The sequence below is a fragment of the Oreochromis aureus genome, linkage group 11 (genome assembly GCF_013358895.1).
Source record: "Oreochromis aureus strain Israel breed Guangdong linkage group 11, ZZ_aureus, whole genome shotgun sequence".
Classification (NCBI taxonomy): Eukaryota; Metazoa; Chordata; class Actinopteri; order Cichliformes; family Cichlidae; genus Oreochromis; species Oreochromis aureus.
This window is the reverse complement of record NC_052952.1, coordinates 10,888,534-10,905,138: the sequence shown is the minus strand read 5'-3', so window position 1 is coordinate 10,905,138 and position 16,605 is coordinate 10,888,534. Positions and strand designations below refer to the sequence as shown.

Below are 16,605 nucleotides of genomic sequence, written 5' to 3'. Positions count from 1 at the left end.
GCAGGTTCAACAACTGATCCCATCCACTGTGTACCAAATTTATTTTTTGCAGTTAACATACTGGAAGCAAATATTTTACGAGACTATAAGATCAGAATGTAATGCTCCACAGATCCACCCAGTCTCAATATATTCTAGTCAGGATTAGGCCCATGTTATTAAACAAAACACCAGAAGCAACAGCTGGGAATTTAAAAGTTCTTTATGTTAACATTAATTTGTGCCAGACTCTGTGTCATCATGTATAATGGTACAAAGCCTCGTACAATGCCTAAAATGGATTAAGGCTAAAATAGGACTGGATGTGGTATTAAAAAGAAAAAAAAATCTTGTCGCGTACATCCATCGCTGGTCGAGAGGGTTTGTGCACCTGCCTGACTTCATTTACAGGTGTCGAGTGATTCTCTCACTGGATGGTCACAGGGACTGACCAAGTGACCTTAACCTTCCACACCCCAGTGCCACATACACACCCGCACAAACACACATACACACACGTGCCTATTCCCATGGGCTTGCTCAGACTGGCACACAAAGACCAGCATTATTCTTCTATATCCCTTATACCAAACTGATGGGACTAAAGGAAGCAAGGTGGCAAATTTCATAATTTTTCATAACATTGTATCTGAATGATTTTGCAACACCCCCCCCCCCTTTTTTTTTGCAAAATCATGGAAGAGAGACGCACAAGATTACATTTCATAGTCTGACAAAGTTTAACAAAGGCGTTACTATGCCGCTGCTCAAAGACACACCAGTTTACAAAAAGGAAGGCAAGAAGACAGAAATGTGTGTATTAGAGTCACATGTTCCACATTAACGCATCTGTGGCAAAGTTTGGATCCAGGAGTCCGCCTCGGTGGAGGTGAAAGGGTTTAAAACAATGCATCAATCTTTGTTATGTCTCACTGTCCTGGTCCTGAGTTAGTACAGACAGGCAAACAGGGAAGTATTGCTATAAAGAACTAGTCCACACTGTGTTTGTATTGCTTTCCTCAGCACAGTGACTGATGAAAGACCAGAAGCCACAGGGAGGAAAAGCACTGTACTCGTGGATACTGTTCCCCCTAAACATCAACACACTAGTTAGACAAATGAAGCTTCAGCTGCCCTTTCCACTGCTCTGCTCTGGTCTCCAGAGGCTGTAGTTCACTAAACGTAGAGGTAAATCACAAAGTCCATCCATTTAACAGAATTTATCACCCAAATGTCTAAACCTGCATTAACTGCGTCTGCGTGCTTAGGTCGTCCCGACATATGTATCACTGACTGATAGTGTATTTATATTTCCTTGATGTAAAATAATTTGAGGCCAAAACAAGATTTGAATATTATTCTTGGGTTACATGTCTATTTTAAACTTTGTTGTTATTCTCTTGAATGATCTTCTACATTGTATAAATAGAAAAAACACTGTGACTCATCAAACAAAGGTCAAGTGTAAAGTTCCCCATAACCTACTGATCCCCCTGCTTGTCTGTGCAGAATCTGTGCCACAAGCTTTTATGGAACTCCCTCTAGAGGCAATACAGTGAGATGCTACTGCAAAAAAAGGTTGCATTTATCAAGAAAGTTATGAGACCATTTGGCACCACTTGCCTCATTCAAGCAATCTCACAACGCTTCAAATGCATGAAATAACAGTCTGTGAAAGTTAGCAGACTTCAGAGACCATTTGGCACCACTTGCCTCATTCAACCAATTACAGCCGAGGAGGCAATCTCACAACGCTTCAAATGCATGAAATAACAGTCTGTGGCAGATACGTACTCAGCAGACTTCAGTATGACTGGAGTGACTTTAAAATGTCACTTCAGTGGGAGAAAAACTGTTTTGATTTGAATTTGTCCAAAGAATGTCAGCCAAAGCAAAACATCTTCAAAAACATCGGCACTTATGTTTTATTATATCATTTAGGATGGGAAATACCTCCTTTATGAGATGTAGAAATTACCCATCGATTCATTCATTCTTCTATCATTTTCTTCTGCTTATCCAACAGAAATTAATTTGCACTAAAGATTTAGCAAAACTCAAGTATACATCTGATTACATCGTTTAACAATTCAGTAATGATCATCCAAAGCTTCACAGCAAAACCAAATAGGAATCACAGAGAAGCAACAGCTCACATTACTAAACCCTCGCTGAAAAAACAAGGTTCTCTCTGAGGCGTAGTATTCAATATTGGCCATCCACTCTTTAAGCTCTTACTGGAAACATGGCTAAGATTTCTCTTCAAGGACGAAATCCGATAAAAAACTCTCTCTCTTCTCTCTCTCTCTCTCTCTCTCTCTCTGAACTCAAAAGTTTATTTAGAGGGCATACCCTGATTTTTTTTGTCCCAAGCTTCGGAGAAAAACTGAGAGAAAGAATGTCAGAAAGCAAAACATCTTCAAAAATCGATTAGAGAGAGAGAGAAATTAGATTCATTCATGAATTCATCAGCGGGCTGAGGGAAGTGAATGGGTCCTGCACGCAAAGCAGAAAAGCGCTGAAACTGTGGAGATTTACTTTGGTTCAGTTGTAGCTCAGCGAGAAGGAGGAGGTGTGCGCTTGGTAGCTAGAGCAACGCGAGCTGTTTAACGTAAAAACTTAATTTGTTTTTTCTGTTGTTGGTCCCGTAGTGGCTTTTACGTCAGCTGATGGTCAGATGAAGCCGAGACCCTCGGCATATTAGCGCAGTCTGTACACCGGGACGCACGGCGCATCTCTTCTGAGAAAGACTTGGAGAGGGAGGGAAAGGTTCATTTGGAGTTCCACAAATGGATTTAATCCCTCAAACTTCTCGAGAGTCACGATAAAGCTTCATCAATCATTCTATTTTTCTTTGCGACCTTCACTGATGTTTGATTCTGCTTTTCTCCTCCTCGCAACGGATGAAAATCCATCTTTTTGGCGTGGTTGTTTGGTTTTTGTTTGGGGGTTTTTTGTTGGGGGGGATGTTCTTTATTACTACAAGGATAACGGATCCCTAACTCAGTCTGGCTTTCTTGGCACATATGTGGACCTTATCCAGGATGTTACTGTCTAAGCGGCCCAGGCATCATTGGGCCACTGTACATTACCATCACCACATATCACCACATTGCTGGGGGTCCCGCTGTATCTAGGAATTACCTGCAATCCCGCCTCTGTCTTCGTCTGGGGACAGAAAACGGAATCTTATTAATAAGTGTTTTGGCGAACATTGACATTGGCTTTACGAGTCTCACCTCTGGGCTACTATGCAATTACAACTCTCCTTTGTTTTGATCATCTTGCACTGCATGGATTACATTGGTTGTCAGCAGCACAGCAGCTCCAGGCACCGGCAACATAAACGTGAGTAAAGTCCTGTTTGCCGTTCCCCGCCACAAAGTCCTATTATTAGGCTTGTGTATTATTTCTTCTCGTTTTTAATTGATATTCACTTAATTTCAGCTTATGCTCAACAATATTTATTGACCGATTTCAGTCGAAGTTACCAAGATCTGCATCGTACATTCTGTTGCCATTAAAACAAATCTTCCAATATTTAGTCTTTGGTCAGATTTTTTAATCGGTGACATTAATTTTGTGCCGTGTAATAAATTGGCAGATATGAAAGTTATCAAACAATCCTCCTGATGCGCTTTTAAAGTGATCACCAATCAAAACATCATCAAATAAAAGTTCAGGTGACATTTCATTTTTCTGTAATAAAAGCAAGAATTAAAAAATAAATAAATAGATAAAAACAAAATACTTAAAACAACAACAACACATTACCAACATCCACACTCCCAACTCTAATTTCTGCAATGGAGTTTAATGTTATGTATGTTTGCTTAATTTGGAAAACTGGTATTTCCGTTAAAAAAATAAATAAATAAATGTATTTATTTCGCCCATGCATGGACTGGGTGAGCGGCTCAAGCTCTCTATTAAAACCCCGTTTCCTTAATTGGATTCATTCACCTGAAGCCTGCAGCAGCCTCTCTGTGCGCTCGGTCTCATGGTTCCCGTCGCTCTCTAGCGGTCAGCGGAGCAGATTTCATGCGCGGAGTTTGTTGTTTGTTTGGTTTCAGGGTTGGTGAATAATGAAGCTTTAGCTCATATACTTAGTGAGATTTACGTGAATTTGCTGCCTTATATTAAAAAGTATTTAAAAAAAACATTTTGGAGATTTTTTTTAATCTGTTGGTGCACATCACGCAGGGTACATCGGATTCTGGTGAATATGAATCCAAAATGTAACTCTTGTAATTGTGCAAAATGTTAGTCAATGCAAAACTGACTCCAGCAAACAGCAGAGAAGTTCCACACTGACTGTGAAGGTATTTCAGCTCTCATATATCTCTCTGGGGTCCAACAATATGTCTCCTCTCTTGGGCAATGAGCAGCTTTTTTCCATGACACTATGAAATAATTATCAATAAAGTATTTTTTTTCTGTTCTTCCTACGCACACTTTATCATTGAGGGTCTCCAGATGTGCTCTGTGACTAACTCTGTTTGAGATGAGCGGTGATAACTGGAATATTCCATGTATCGCTTGCCAGTATGGTCAAAACTGTCTCTGATCTACAACAATGGACCTTCGGAGTGATGTTTTTATCCCTCCCACCTGGGGCTGAAAGATCTCACTACACCTGTTTCTCTTTATGTTATATTACAGAGCTCAGACCTGCACACAGGACCAGATAGATGTCAAATCTATCGGGCATGTAATGAGTAGATTATTTTCCCTTAAACGTGTGTTTGTACCACACAAATTGCTTTAGACCCCCCGCATATTTTCACTGTTTTATTTCCCTCTAAACAATATTAAAGAGCCTCTCAGCAGAGTGTGAAAGAGATGAAAGGAGAACGTCAACAACTTCCGTGCAGGACGATACACTAAAATATGTTGTTTTACTCAAAAAGATTAAAAAAATTGTAACCCCAGCATATATTGACATATTGACCCAATGTTAATTGTTTTTTGTGTTAAGGAGTAGGTTAATCTTCTTTCTTACAGACTGACTCAGTAACCATTAATTGATAGGCCCTTCTATGAATCCCAACTTCCTCTAAGAAAGCAGATATTAGGGAGGATGGAGGGATTAGTTGGTGAAAGGGTGAATGAGTACAGACATTAGAGGGAAAGCAGGGGGTAAGAGTGAGTGGGGGTGGGTCAATGACCATTCAGTTAGCAGGTCCAAATCACCACACAGAGACAGAACCCAAGCTGTGAGCATCCTGTCTGTGATGATGCACCCAGAGACGAAGGGGGCGGGCTAATAGTGGGAATTACATTAATATTAGTTATAGTTAATGAAGACGTTTCAGCTTCATGGAGGATGCTTTGATTTATGGCTAACAACAGAGTATGTGCACAGTAAAGCCAGGGTGAATTGAGAGGCATGAAGGTAAGCATGTAACACACTGGATGAAATTAAATGGGGGTTTTTTTGCAAAAAACAAAAAACAAACGTGTATGTGTGCAAATGTGTTTATTATATGTGTAACTCTTGCTGTTATGCAAGTTACCACTGTCCAACTGAGGTTTCGTTGGTGCAAAAGCAAGGGGAAGGCCAAATTCCTGTGTTTTAAGGCTTCTGTGAATCAGGGCAACTTGGCAGGAACACATGTGGGCAAATGGACAGCAGTTGTAAAGATAGTCAGGATATTTCAAACAAAGTATCCATGATCTATGGTAAACTGACAGCTAAACCCTGAGTTGGAAATGCTGGCCAATGAAAGCCAGTGGCATGCAATGCCAAGACTGGGGAGGAAAACCAATTCCTGACGTTCTTGCAGGGGTTGCTTTTAATTTACCTGACATATGTGATTATGGCAACACGTCTCAAAAAGGAGCAGCAGCGCAGCATAGGTGAACAAGTATATAAAACATGGGAAATCTCTCAAAGCCTCTTATTGCCTATATAACTCCCACAGGAGTCACTCCTTGTATAGATTAATATGTTTCTGTCACATAGCTGTCCATGAGAGGGTTTCTCAAAACCCCCCATTAACTTACACATGCCATTATTTAAAGAAGTCTGTTAATCAATGTCTTCATGGAGACAGCAACACTGAACTACTCAGGTGCCTGGGACCTGGTGTGCATGTCAGGCTGTATTCAGTAAATCCCCTCTTTGGTTGTCCACTTTATCGCTCTTCATTGTGCTCCAATTTAAATCAGACACCAAAGAGCAAATATTATACAAGACTTTGTTATGTTTTTTCAAAGAAGTCATATTTCTACAATTTGTCACTATTAGCCTTTGTTATGATTCGTTTACTTAAAATACTATCACGCTGCTGCAAACATGTTGGAATTTGAGAGACATTAAACATGCCGGTGACAAAAGTTGCAACATACAGTTAAAATGATTAAAACCTACAACCTGTACTTTCATCCATGGAAGACAAAGTGTGGTGAATCATCTCAAACTGGTATATAGTTGGGGAGGACAGCTCTACTCTTAAATATATATCAACATAAACTAAACACTTCAGTACTTATGCACATAAACTGAGTTGCAAACATGGAATAAATTGCTGTCATTGGCACTGGGCTTTAAGTTAATGTGACATTAAGTGGTTTGTCTTCTGTAATGCAACCCTTGTAAATATATTTAATTCATGGTGGAGCTAAATTTACCTTTGGCCTCACACTTAAAGATGTGGATTTTAACCTTTTCTCCATTTTCATTTCATTCCCTGTTTTATTACCATCACTGCAAGATTTTAAAGCTATCATAGACAGGAACTTGAGAATGCAAAACTCAGATATCAAGTGCTTGTTGTGAGTTTTGCCTCAATTATAAAAAGATATAAAAAGTTCTGTAAGAAAAGCATTCTTCTGTAGTTTTGAAAAGCACTGGTATTCTCTCTCTTTTTGCCTTTTTAGACAGTACAATAAGGTGGAACATTGAAGGAATGAGTTATACATGCACTCAGAACTTTGAGCTGCGAGTGATGAAACAAAAGGTTGCCCTAAAATATCTGGAAAAATATGTCATATTTATTCATAAATATTCCTTTTTTAATAAGAATCCTAATATTTTGGTGTGTGAGATCTATATCTAATGTGAAACATGTCCACTCGCTCCTCTCGACAGCGATCTCTGGTGTGAGCTCAGGGTGCCAGCAGGGTGGCTGTCTGACCTGCTCTGACTACAATGGCTGTCTCTCCTGCAAGCCGCGCTTCTTCATGCATTTGGAGAGGATTGGGATGAAGCAGATCGGGGTGTGCATGACTTCCTGTCCGCCAGGCTTTTATGGCACACGCTCTCCCGAAAGAAACACCTGTACAAGTGAGTCAAATAAACTGCAAATATAAAAATTAAAAAATAACTTATATGGATATATTAACTCACTGCATATTTCCAATGAAAAGAGAACATCCAAATTTAAATGAGCACAAGCACCGAAATAATCAGGCTAAATATGGTGTCTTTAAAGTGTAACTTGACTTTGTGTGTGCCATTAAATCATATGCCCTGCCTAGTGAAGTGTAGTATGGCATTAAGTTCAGGCCTACATGTTCTTGAACAAGTGAAAAACATGAGACTGACCCTGTTAGCATGTTTCCTTTTGGTGACATTATATGAAATCAAGAGTTGCTTTGTTTAAAATCATTTATCACGATCCAGCCTGTAAAACATTAATCTCCCCGCAGTGTCCTATATTGTTTTTCCAGCCTGACACACACACATACACACACACACAGTGACACCCTGTATATTTAACGCGCAGGACACACACGATAACTTGTATGGTTTAAATAAACGCTGGCGGTGGGTCTGTGTTTCTCTGTCAGAGTGCAGGTCGGAGTGCGACTCCTGCTTCAACAAGAACTTCTGCACGCACTGCCGAGCAGGATTCTACCTTCACCTGGGCAAGTGCCAGGAGAACTGCCCTGAGGGCATGGTCCGCAGCGACGCACAGAGGGAGTGTATTCTCAGTGAGTACTCAGAGTTTACATTAATCAGGCATGGGGATTTTTTTTAAGTTTGCCTTTTATTTCACTTTATTTGGGTTGCAGAACTAGTTTATATAGAACTACGTTAAACATATTACATGCCAGATTACATTTTGTCTGTGCAGAGTGTCCTGCAGACTGTGAGTCATGTGTGAGCAGCGACACGTGTAAGCAGTGCCGGCCGGGCCTATACCAGCTCAGTGGGATGTGTCACCATGTCTGTCCAGAGGACTATGAGCCCAATGACAAACTCATGGAGTGCATACCGCAAGGTCAGTCCAGTGTGAGTGTGGATATGTTAAAGAAAAATGTCTGCTAAATACCCATTTTGAAAAAGCGAGTAACCCCATGTCAAAATTTTGCAAAATATTTATCATCCTTATATTTCCCTTTCTCCCAATTTCCTCCTGTCAGTGCACTGTGAGGTGGGTGAATGGAGCGAGTGGAGCCCCTGCTCTAAATCTGGTAGAACCTGTGGCTTCAAGCGGGGCCAGGAGACCCGCACAAGGCAGGTCATGCAGTACCCGTCGCCCTTTGGCAAACCCTGCCCTGAAGGCTCTGAGATCAGAGAGTGTATGGTCAGGAGGAGGAAATGTCCAGGTAAAGAAAACAAAAAAAACATAATTTCTGAGAACATGCTGTGACAGAGTAGCACTGCTTATGTGCCCAACTTAAATCCTTAGATGCTTACTATATATTACACTGTCTTTGGTAATTGCTGCTGACCCATCACACTTACTGCCAACATTGTATTTGAGCTACATGGCATGGTTTCAATTCTCTATGAATTCCAGACCACACTGCTTAAGCTTGAACAACCAGAGCTAGCCGTTCTTCCGCTCAGGACTACGACTGTTTACTCAGAGGACTGTCATTGTGGCTAGAGTGAGGACAGTGGGGAGAACACATGTGTGATGTTGCAATGGCTATGCTGTGTGTTTTCCCACGAGAGCTCTTTGGATTTTAAACAGTAAAACCGCCTTCTGTGCTCCTAGTAAACAGGGGATAGCGTGATCATTTCTAATGAATAGAGTGCAAACTGCTTTCAGACGGGCTCGTCCCCTTTTAAACCCGAAGCTGTAGTGCATTTACAATCATCTTGTGTTGTGCGTACTGAGTGTGTGTGGTTGCTGAGGTGGTTGGTGGCTACGGCTGGTTGTTTTTTCGCCTGGGCTCTGTAGTGTTAAATGACAGATTGCAGACAGGGTAGGAGGCTGAGATCCAGCCCCCTGGGGCCTCACACTTACAGAACAAACACTGTGTGTGTGTGTGTGTGTGTGTGTGTGTGTGTGTGTGTGTGTGTGATGCAGCAAAAAAGCAGTTGACTCTGGAGCAGAAACAGCCAGCTCAACATCAACATCCTCCCCCTGGGAGGCACGCGGCGACCAGGGGATCAGTATTGGTTTATCCCCACAGCTGCCAATACACACACACACACACACACACACACACACACACACACACACACACACACACACACACACACACACACACACACACACACACACACACACACATATGTAAACCAACACAGGCACAAACAATTCCAGATATAGATACGCCATTCTCCATTTCAAGCAAGAGCGATAGATGCACACACTCACATTTCCATGCAGGCACACACACACACACACATACCAGCATTGTCTCACTGAAATAACTACACAGCCATTACTCAGAGTGGTAATTTGTGAAGAGAGTATACTGAGTTGGCATGCTTTGTAAGGCAGACTGTGAAATGTGCCCTCTGTCTCTCTCTCACACATTTGCTATCTGTATCTTTTCACTGATCTATCCCCTCATCATCATCCCCCAACAAACCAAAGAAAACATAGACCCCCATATAAGCTCCCAGCTAGCGCACCCAGTCATTTGGGGTCGGTGCCGAGACTCTAGTGTAGAGTCGACGGATCTGTTGATGTAGCCAGAGACTGACGAAAGGGGTACAGAGAGACAGAGAGAACGAAAAAGAAAGAAAGAAACAAAGATCTGTGCACAGACACAGTACAGACCCTTCTTATCAACTTTGCTCCTTTGTGGGATAACCCAGTTGCCCCAGCTCCAAGAGAAACCCTGGTGCGTGGGAGCTAATTATCTGCCTCGGTGCATCCTCTACCCGCTGTTTACGTTCTGCACACGCTAGAGGGTCAGTGGTCTGACTTCAGAGAGCCTCCAGTAATCCTCCAACAGCTCTCTGACACTGATACATCCTTCCTCTTGTCCTCATCCTTTTCTCCTCTTTTGCACTTTCTCCTTTTGCCCCTCCGCCCCCTTCTATCCTCTTCTGTTACTCTTCCACATTAGAACACTGAGTCCTTCACTCATTTCATCCAATTCGGCCTGACCCTGTTGTGTTTTTTTCTTTACTATTGCCCTTCTTTCTCCTTATTCTTCTTGCTTTTATTTTCACTCATCTGTGCCGCAAACCTAAAATCTTGTGATACTTTGTGTCCAAATTTCTGTGTACTTTGCAGGGTAAGTGTTCATAATTTTGCATGTAATCTTCAGATGAAGTTGCGTGACCCATCCCAGGGAACTGTCAAAAATAACCCTTTCTCACATGTAGCACATGGCAGGAGGTAGTCTGTGAACACTCAGGTGTACTAGATCAAGATCAGGCAGGTTAAAGACTGCTTACTGTCCCATCTAACCGTGCTGACATTTGCATTCTCACGTGCCCCCAGGAATGGACAGGTAATCTGGCATTCCAGGCATTTACCTGTGGTCCTATTACCTGTGCATAAAAATGGATGGCAAAATTGTCTTTTAAGCAGCTACGTATTACTTTCTTTCTTTGAGTACATTTCAGAGACTTTACTTTTTCACTTTTACTTGAGTAAAGAAGTTGAATCAGTACTTCAACTGGAGTACTTTTTAACACAAGTATCTGTACTTCTACTTAAGTAAAGAATGTCTGTACTTTTGCCACTCCTGCAAGCAACAAGGATTCAGGTAACATGAATGGTTACCTTGAGCATGAGCCATTTTTTTAGCCTAAGTATATCTTTGAACTGTCACGTGCTGCAGTGCAACAAAGAACTAACCCAATGACAACTTTAGCAACTTGTTTAAAACCTGTTTCAATATAAATAATCAAATAAATTTAAATATATACAAAATATGTGTATGCATGATAGATTGTATGTGTCCAATCAGAGCACAGTTCATATGCATTGTTTCAAAATGACTGATATTAGGGGGAAAAAAAGCTTTTGTTCTCCAAAGATGTCAGCTATTGTAGCTCCTACATCCGCAAAGCTACAGAATGATTTCAAAATCCCAAATGCCACTTGGGTCTGATTAAGCACTGTTTTTAAATTAGTGATATAAAATCAGAAGAGCTGTGGGGAAGCAGACATGCTAAGTCTCAGAGCTAAATTATTAATGTTGACATACACATCCTCATTTGCTGCCTTCTCTCTCAATAGTTGCAATGTCTGATTTGTCCTTCAATTAGCCTGCAGTTCACCTCACTCTCACTGTAGCTGGATGGACCTTAGCCCCCCTTTTACTCCAGCATATACACACTCAATGACACTCATGCATATTAGAGACAGTTGAGCCAACTAACAGCAAGCAGTCAGTGAGGGCGGAGGTTTACACACACCCACAGCCCCCCATGACATTCTGCCAACCATGCAGCCAACATTCCACTTGTGGGACAGCCCATAGCCTATAATCCCCGCCTGGCTCTCGCCAAAATCTCCCCGGACGACAGAACGCCTGCCACAGGGGATGTGCCACCATAAAACCTACAGTGCCCCCACTAAACATTCGCATGCATAGACACAAACCTCCCCTTACCCTCGCTGCCCCTTTACTTTCTCATTTGAGCTCTGTCTGTCTGCTGTTCTCACCACAGTTATAGAGTCATCTAATACGGTCTGTGATTTTTATTCCTCCTTCCCCACTCTATACTTCTGTTTGTTTTTTTTATTTTGATATTTTTAGTGTAGCATGCTCGCTCACTTATTGCTCCAGCAAACACACACGCATGCACACACACACACACACACACACACACACACACACACACACACACACACACACACACACACACACACACACACACACACACACACACACACACACACACACAGAGTATTGTGTATGCAGTCAGTAAAGCCCTCTTGAATCCTGTCCTTTGTGACAATGTTGTAACAGATTTCTTGCAGTTATATCATAGCCAGTTCAGCAGATCTACAGTAACTTATAATGTACAGGCAGGCATTTCAAAGGGAATAACATGGCCTGATAACAGAGGTGTCTCCAGAGTGGCGCATAGGATTGCACTGCCCTCCTCTAAAATATGATTACCTCAGTGCCCAGCTTTCCCTAAGCTATAACCTATATATCCCATGTTACTGGACTAGAGTAGCATTAATCTTAGAGCCTTATAAAGCTCCTGTAAATGCCAACTGACATATTTTTGCATATATTCCAGATGATCCTTAATGATAGATTATAGGAAACTTACAACAAAAGACAAATGTTTGTCATCTGTGGCGTCTTATGTTGAATTTGAGAGTAGTTACAGGCAAGATTTTTACTGGATCCAGATTTGCCAGAAATGTCTACCCCCCCAACCCTACCCTCCTTTTTTTTTAAACTGTGTTGGACATAAATCTTGTAAAGCATGTCCAGTCTTGATACAAATGGTAAAATCTGGAGCAGAGCATAAGACATACAGGCAGCAACAGATGCACGTCATATAACAGAAGTCACAGGTAAAAGAGTGGCCTCAGAGATTTACAGCTGTTCTCTTACAGTACACCTGTCTGTTTCAAATATAATCATAAATGCTTCCATTGCTTCCCAGCTGTGGCAGTTGCCACAACTGGAATAGCCTTAAAGAGTAGCTACTGCTAATGGTTTAACACTATGTCAAAATGTATATGACTGTCAAGCATGCCAGTTATGTGCTAAGATGCCAGGGCACTGCTCACTTAGTGCAAAAACTTGCTGACTTGATCATCTAGTGCAGGGATGTCAGACTCATTTTATATCACCACTTTGATCTTAAGTGGGCTGGATCAAAGAAACTCATTTCTGTCAGCATAAAGATATTTAACTAATCATCCAGACTGTCTATATTTATAAAAAAAAAAAAAAATTTTTCTTTTCTTTTTTTGTGGTTAATTCACAGATAATGTTCTTTTTATATACCATAGAAATTTTGTTGTAGAGAGAGAAAAACTGGAGCTTTTCTGTCTTTTCTTATCTACCTTGGCACAGTTTGAATGGCAATGGAGGAGGTCTTTATTAATAGGAAAAGCTGTAAAACTTATTAAAATACAGCTAAAAGTTCAAAATCCATGTACTCTTTAGAGCCTTTCAAAGGGCCAGATTGGAGTCTTTGCCGGACAAATTCTGGTCCCTAGGACTTGACCTAAGGTTTAAAAATCTGCCAGTTAGTGCCTCTGAACCTCACCAAATAATGCAAGCAAGCATTTTTAATCCTGAAACAAACAGAAAAAAAATATTTACAGATTACGTCACGTTTATTTCCAAAAAAGTACCAAGCTTTGCATTGTTCGGCAAAAGCCGTTTCCCATCGCTTCCAGTCTTTGTGCAAAGAAAAGCTAAACTCATGGTGGTTTAGAAAGCTGATGGTCCATGTGCTCAAGTTCCACTTTATGACGCTACTGGAAGTGTTTCATGTGTTTTCCCCACAGCCAAAAAATCCTTCACTGAAAGTCTTTTAAGACTCTGTGATATTTTTCATCAAAACTTGACTTTTGGGAATGTGCTAAATGTCGGCTGAAAATGTTCCAAAACCTCTTAAGGTGTCCCATTTGTGGACCATTATACACATGTCAACACACAGTTTACAAAAGGCCCATCAGAAACTGTTCCAACTAACCAAACGCAGGTTGGTTTGATAAACACTCTCGTAATCATCTCAACACTGGCATGGATTAGGTTTCTCTTCTGGCTCGACAAAAGCACAGGGGCTACAGTATGACTAATCCACTGAACTTGTAAATAGTTATGGTGTCAGGACAGAGAAAACAATGAGAGCAAAGGGGACTTCCTGTGTTTACAGAGGACAGGGGGCATACCCCGAATGAGTCAGTGAGTCAGATTACTACATCCGTCCATCTATCCAACCATCCATCACTAAAATCACCTGTCTTCGCAATAATTTATTCTTTTAAAAGCGCTATACAAATACAGGCCATTTACCATTTACCTTTTTTTTTTACTTACTTTTCGCTCACTGTGGTGTCTGTCTCCTGTCCTCTTGTTCTTTCATTATTTCTAGAAGGTTAAACACAGCTGGCAGAGAGAGCTTCATATCACAAGCTCAAAATGTGTGGGTCAGACTTGATCCCTGGTCCAAGCAGACACCTGCCTTGATTAATGAACAGAGTGGGAGATGATGAGCATAGGAAGGCTGGGGGGTGAACGTGAAGCGGACAGGAGAGAGACAGGGATCTCGTTTTCTCTCCCACTTTATCTCTCTTTCCCCTCTCCCTGTGTCTCTGCCTACTGCCGACTTCAGCAGTTTCACAATCCCCGACCGGCCAGCCAACAGCCGAGCAGGCCGTGCTGCTCCGTTCCACTCACACATGAGCGGCAGCAGTACAACAACAGGAAAGGGCCTCCTCTGCTTTCACTTGCAGGTCCTGTCTCCAAAACTCCCTGCGGCTGGATCTTGTTATTATCATTATTAACTATGGCTCGAGCAGAGATAAACCTTCAACATTCCAAAATTCTCTGTTTTGTTTATGAGATGGTGTTGCAAGAACAGATAAATTGGGGGTTTATTTAAAGGCTTTCTATTTTGGACAAAGGTCTACTCATCACACACTGAGAGGGCTGCAACAGCTGATAGACCCGACAGTGTAGCTGCTACCACTGATTAAACACTGACATCTAGTGAGAACCTTAGCATGTTGCACTGTAAATGAAAATTGTGCACAGTGCTTTACTTTCAAGTGCATACTTTCTGGAATTGGCATTTCTTACTACACAGAGGTTTCCCAGCTGGACAATCTTTTGAAATATTATTGACATCTTACTATATTTACTGCAGTTTTTAACTATATTTTTATTCCAAATTACTTTGTGAAAATACTTGTGCAGTCATTTCTACTGACACCTCCCACAGTCCACTGACGTTGCAAATCTTAATTTTTTTGATCTTCTTAATTTTCAGGACGGAAGAAGAATGAGCGGAGAGAAGGAAGGAATCGCAACAACCGCAAAGATAAGGAGAATCAGGAGGGGAGGCGGGAGAGGAAGAGAGAAAGGGAACGAGAGAAGGAGAGAGACACGGGTGAACGTGAAGATTCTGTTAACAGGAACAAAACAGAGCACAGGCACCGCAGAGGCCACGAGACAGAGCTAGTCTCACCTGTAGACGGCTCTATCCAGTAGTGCTCAGGAGAGATAACATCCAATGCCTCACCACCTTACTTCTGTCATCTTCCCATCCTTCGTGCTCCAGAACTTCCCCGCCCTCACCTCTGTTTGCCCCCCTCACAACCTCTCTCTGCAGGGGTGTTGCTGCTACCTGTATGATTTGAATATACTGTTTATGCACAAGCAGGACGGGGCACATTCAGCCAAAAGGCTGGAGCCACTATTGAGTTCAGCTCCTCTTCAACCGCTGAGAACGTCTCTTATGAAAAGTCCAGGAGACACTGCTGAGACTGCTGTTGGGACTGCAGAACACTGAGAATTGTCTGTCACAGTGTGGAGGACTGTCAGACAAATGTAATGAGAGACAAAGACATTACACGTTTGTTGAAATGGTTATTTAATAGGGCTCTGGTACAACATTGTGCATCTTGGATTTTGAATGTAGATTTTCCAGCATTATGTAGAAGAATTCTCATTATTGTTGTTCCTGTTCTTTAGATCTCTTTATTTGGTGCAGATTTTGTAAAGAAAAAAATAAAAAGTGAGGGTTTTTTTTTTTTTTGCTCTTTCCATCTCATGACATCTTCATAATCACTACAGCTGAGGGAGACCTACCTTGTTAGGCAACTGCATCTTTGCAGTATTTGCAAGATCATTAGAATATTCACTGTAAGCAAACTATCTGGTGTGCCAAGCTAAAGGGGAACCCGCTTGGTATGAATAAAAGGATTATGGTCATAAAGTTTCAAATGTATGCATGTCTGGTGGAAATGTTAATTTTATTCAGATAAGTGATAAATCTAATCTACCACTGGTTTTACTTGTGTAAATAGAAGCTCTCAATACAGTTCGACTAGGAACCAAAACACTTGTATGTCAAATAAAACTATAATGGGTTTGTACCTGTGACTGCTTTAATCTCTCTTTTTTGCCCCTTCGCCTTCATCTTGTGCAATCCAACCAAGTATTAGCTGATCTCAAATAGAAAGTGAAACTCAGTACTCAGACGCCACGCTCTCCATTTGGCTTAGATCTGATTGCAGTAGTAAGAAGCTATGGCCTTGAAAACTTACTTTAAAAAAGAAAAAAAGATACTGGGAGCCCATCTTTTTGTAGTTGAAGCTACTCTGGCAAAATATACTTGAATAAATTCAAGTATATGAAGCTACTGAAACTACTGGCAAAATATACTTCAAGTATATTTTGCCAGAGTAGCTTCAGCTACAGAAAGATGGGCTCCCAGTATCTTTTTTTCTTTTTTAAAGTGCATTATTAAATTTGTGTGCATTTTTGAATAATCCA

At 41.3% G+C, this 16,605-nt stretch overlaps 1 protein-coding gene across 1 annotated transcript; it reads left to right on the top strand.

The window, feature by feature from the left end:
- The first annotated feature begins 2,445 nt into the window (after positions 1 to 2,445).
- Positions 2,446 to 16,210, top strand: rspo3 (R-spondin 3). Its single transcript, XM_031742743.2, has 6 exons — positions 2,446 to 3,327; positions 7,073 to 7,267; positions 7,774 to 7,917; positions 8,061 to 8,207; positions 8,350 to 8,535; positions 15,098 to 16,210. The coding sequence occupies exons 1-6, from the start codon at positions 3,231 to 3,233 to the stop codon at positions 15,316 to 15,318; spliced, it is 990 nt and encodes a 329-aa protein (XP_031598603.1). The 5' UTR covers positions 2,446 to 3,230; the 3' UTR covers positions 15,319 to 16,210.
- The last annotated feature ends 395 nt before the right edge of the window (positions 16,211 to 16,605 follow it).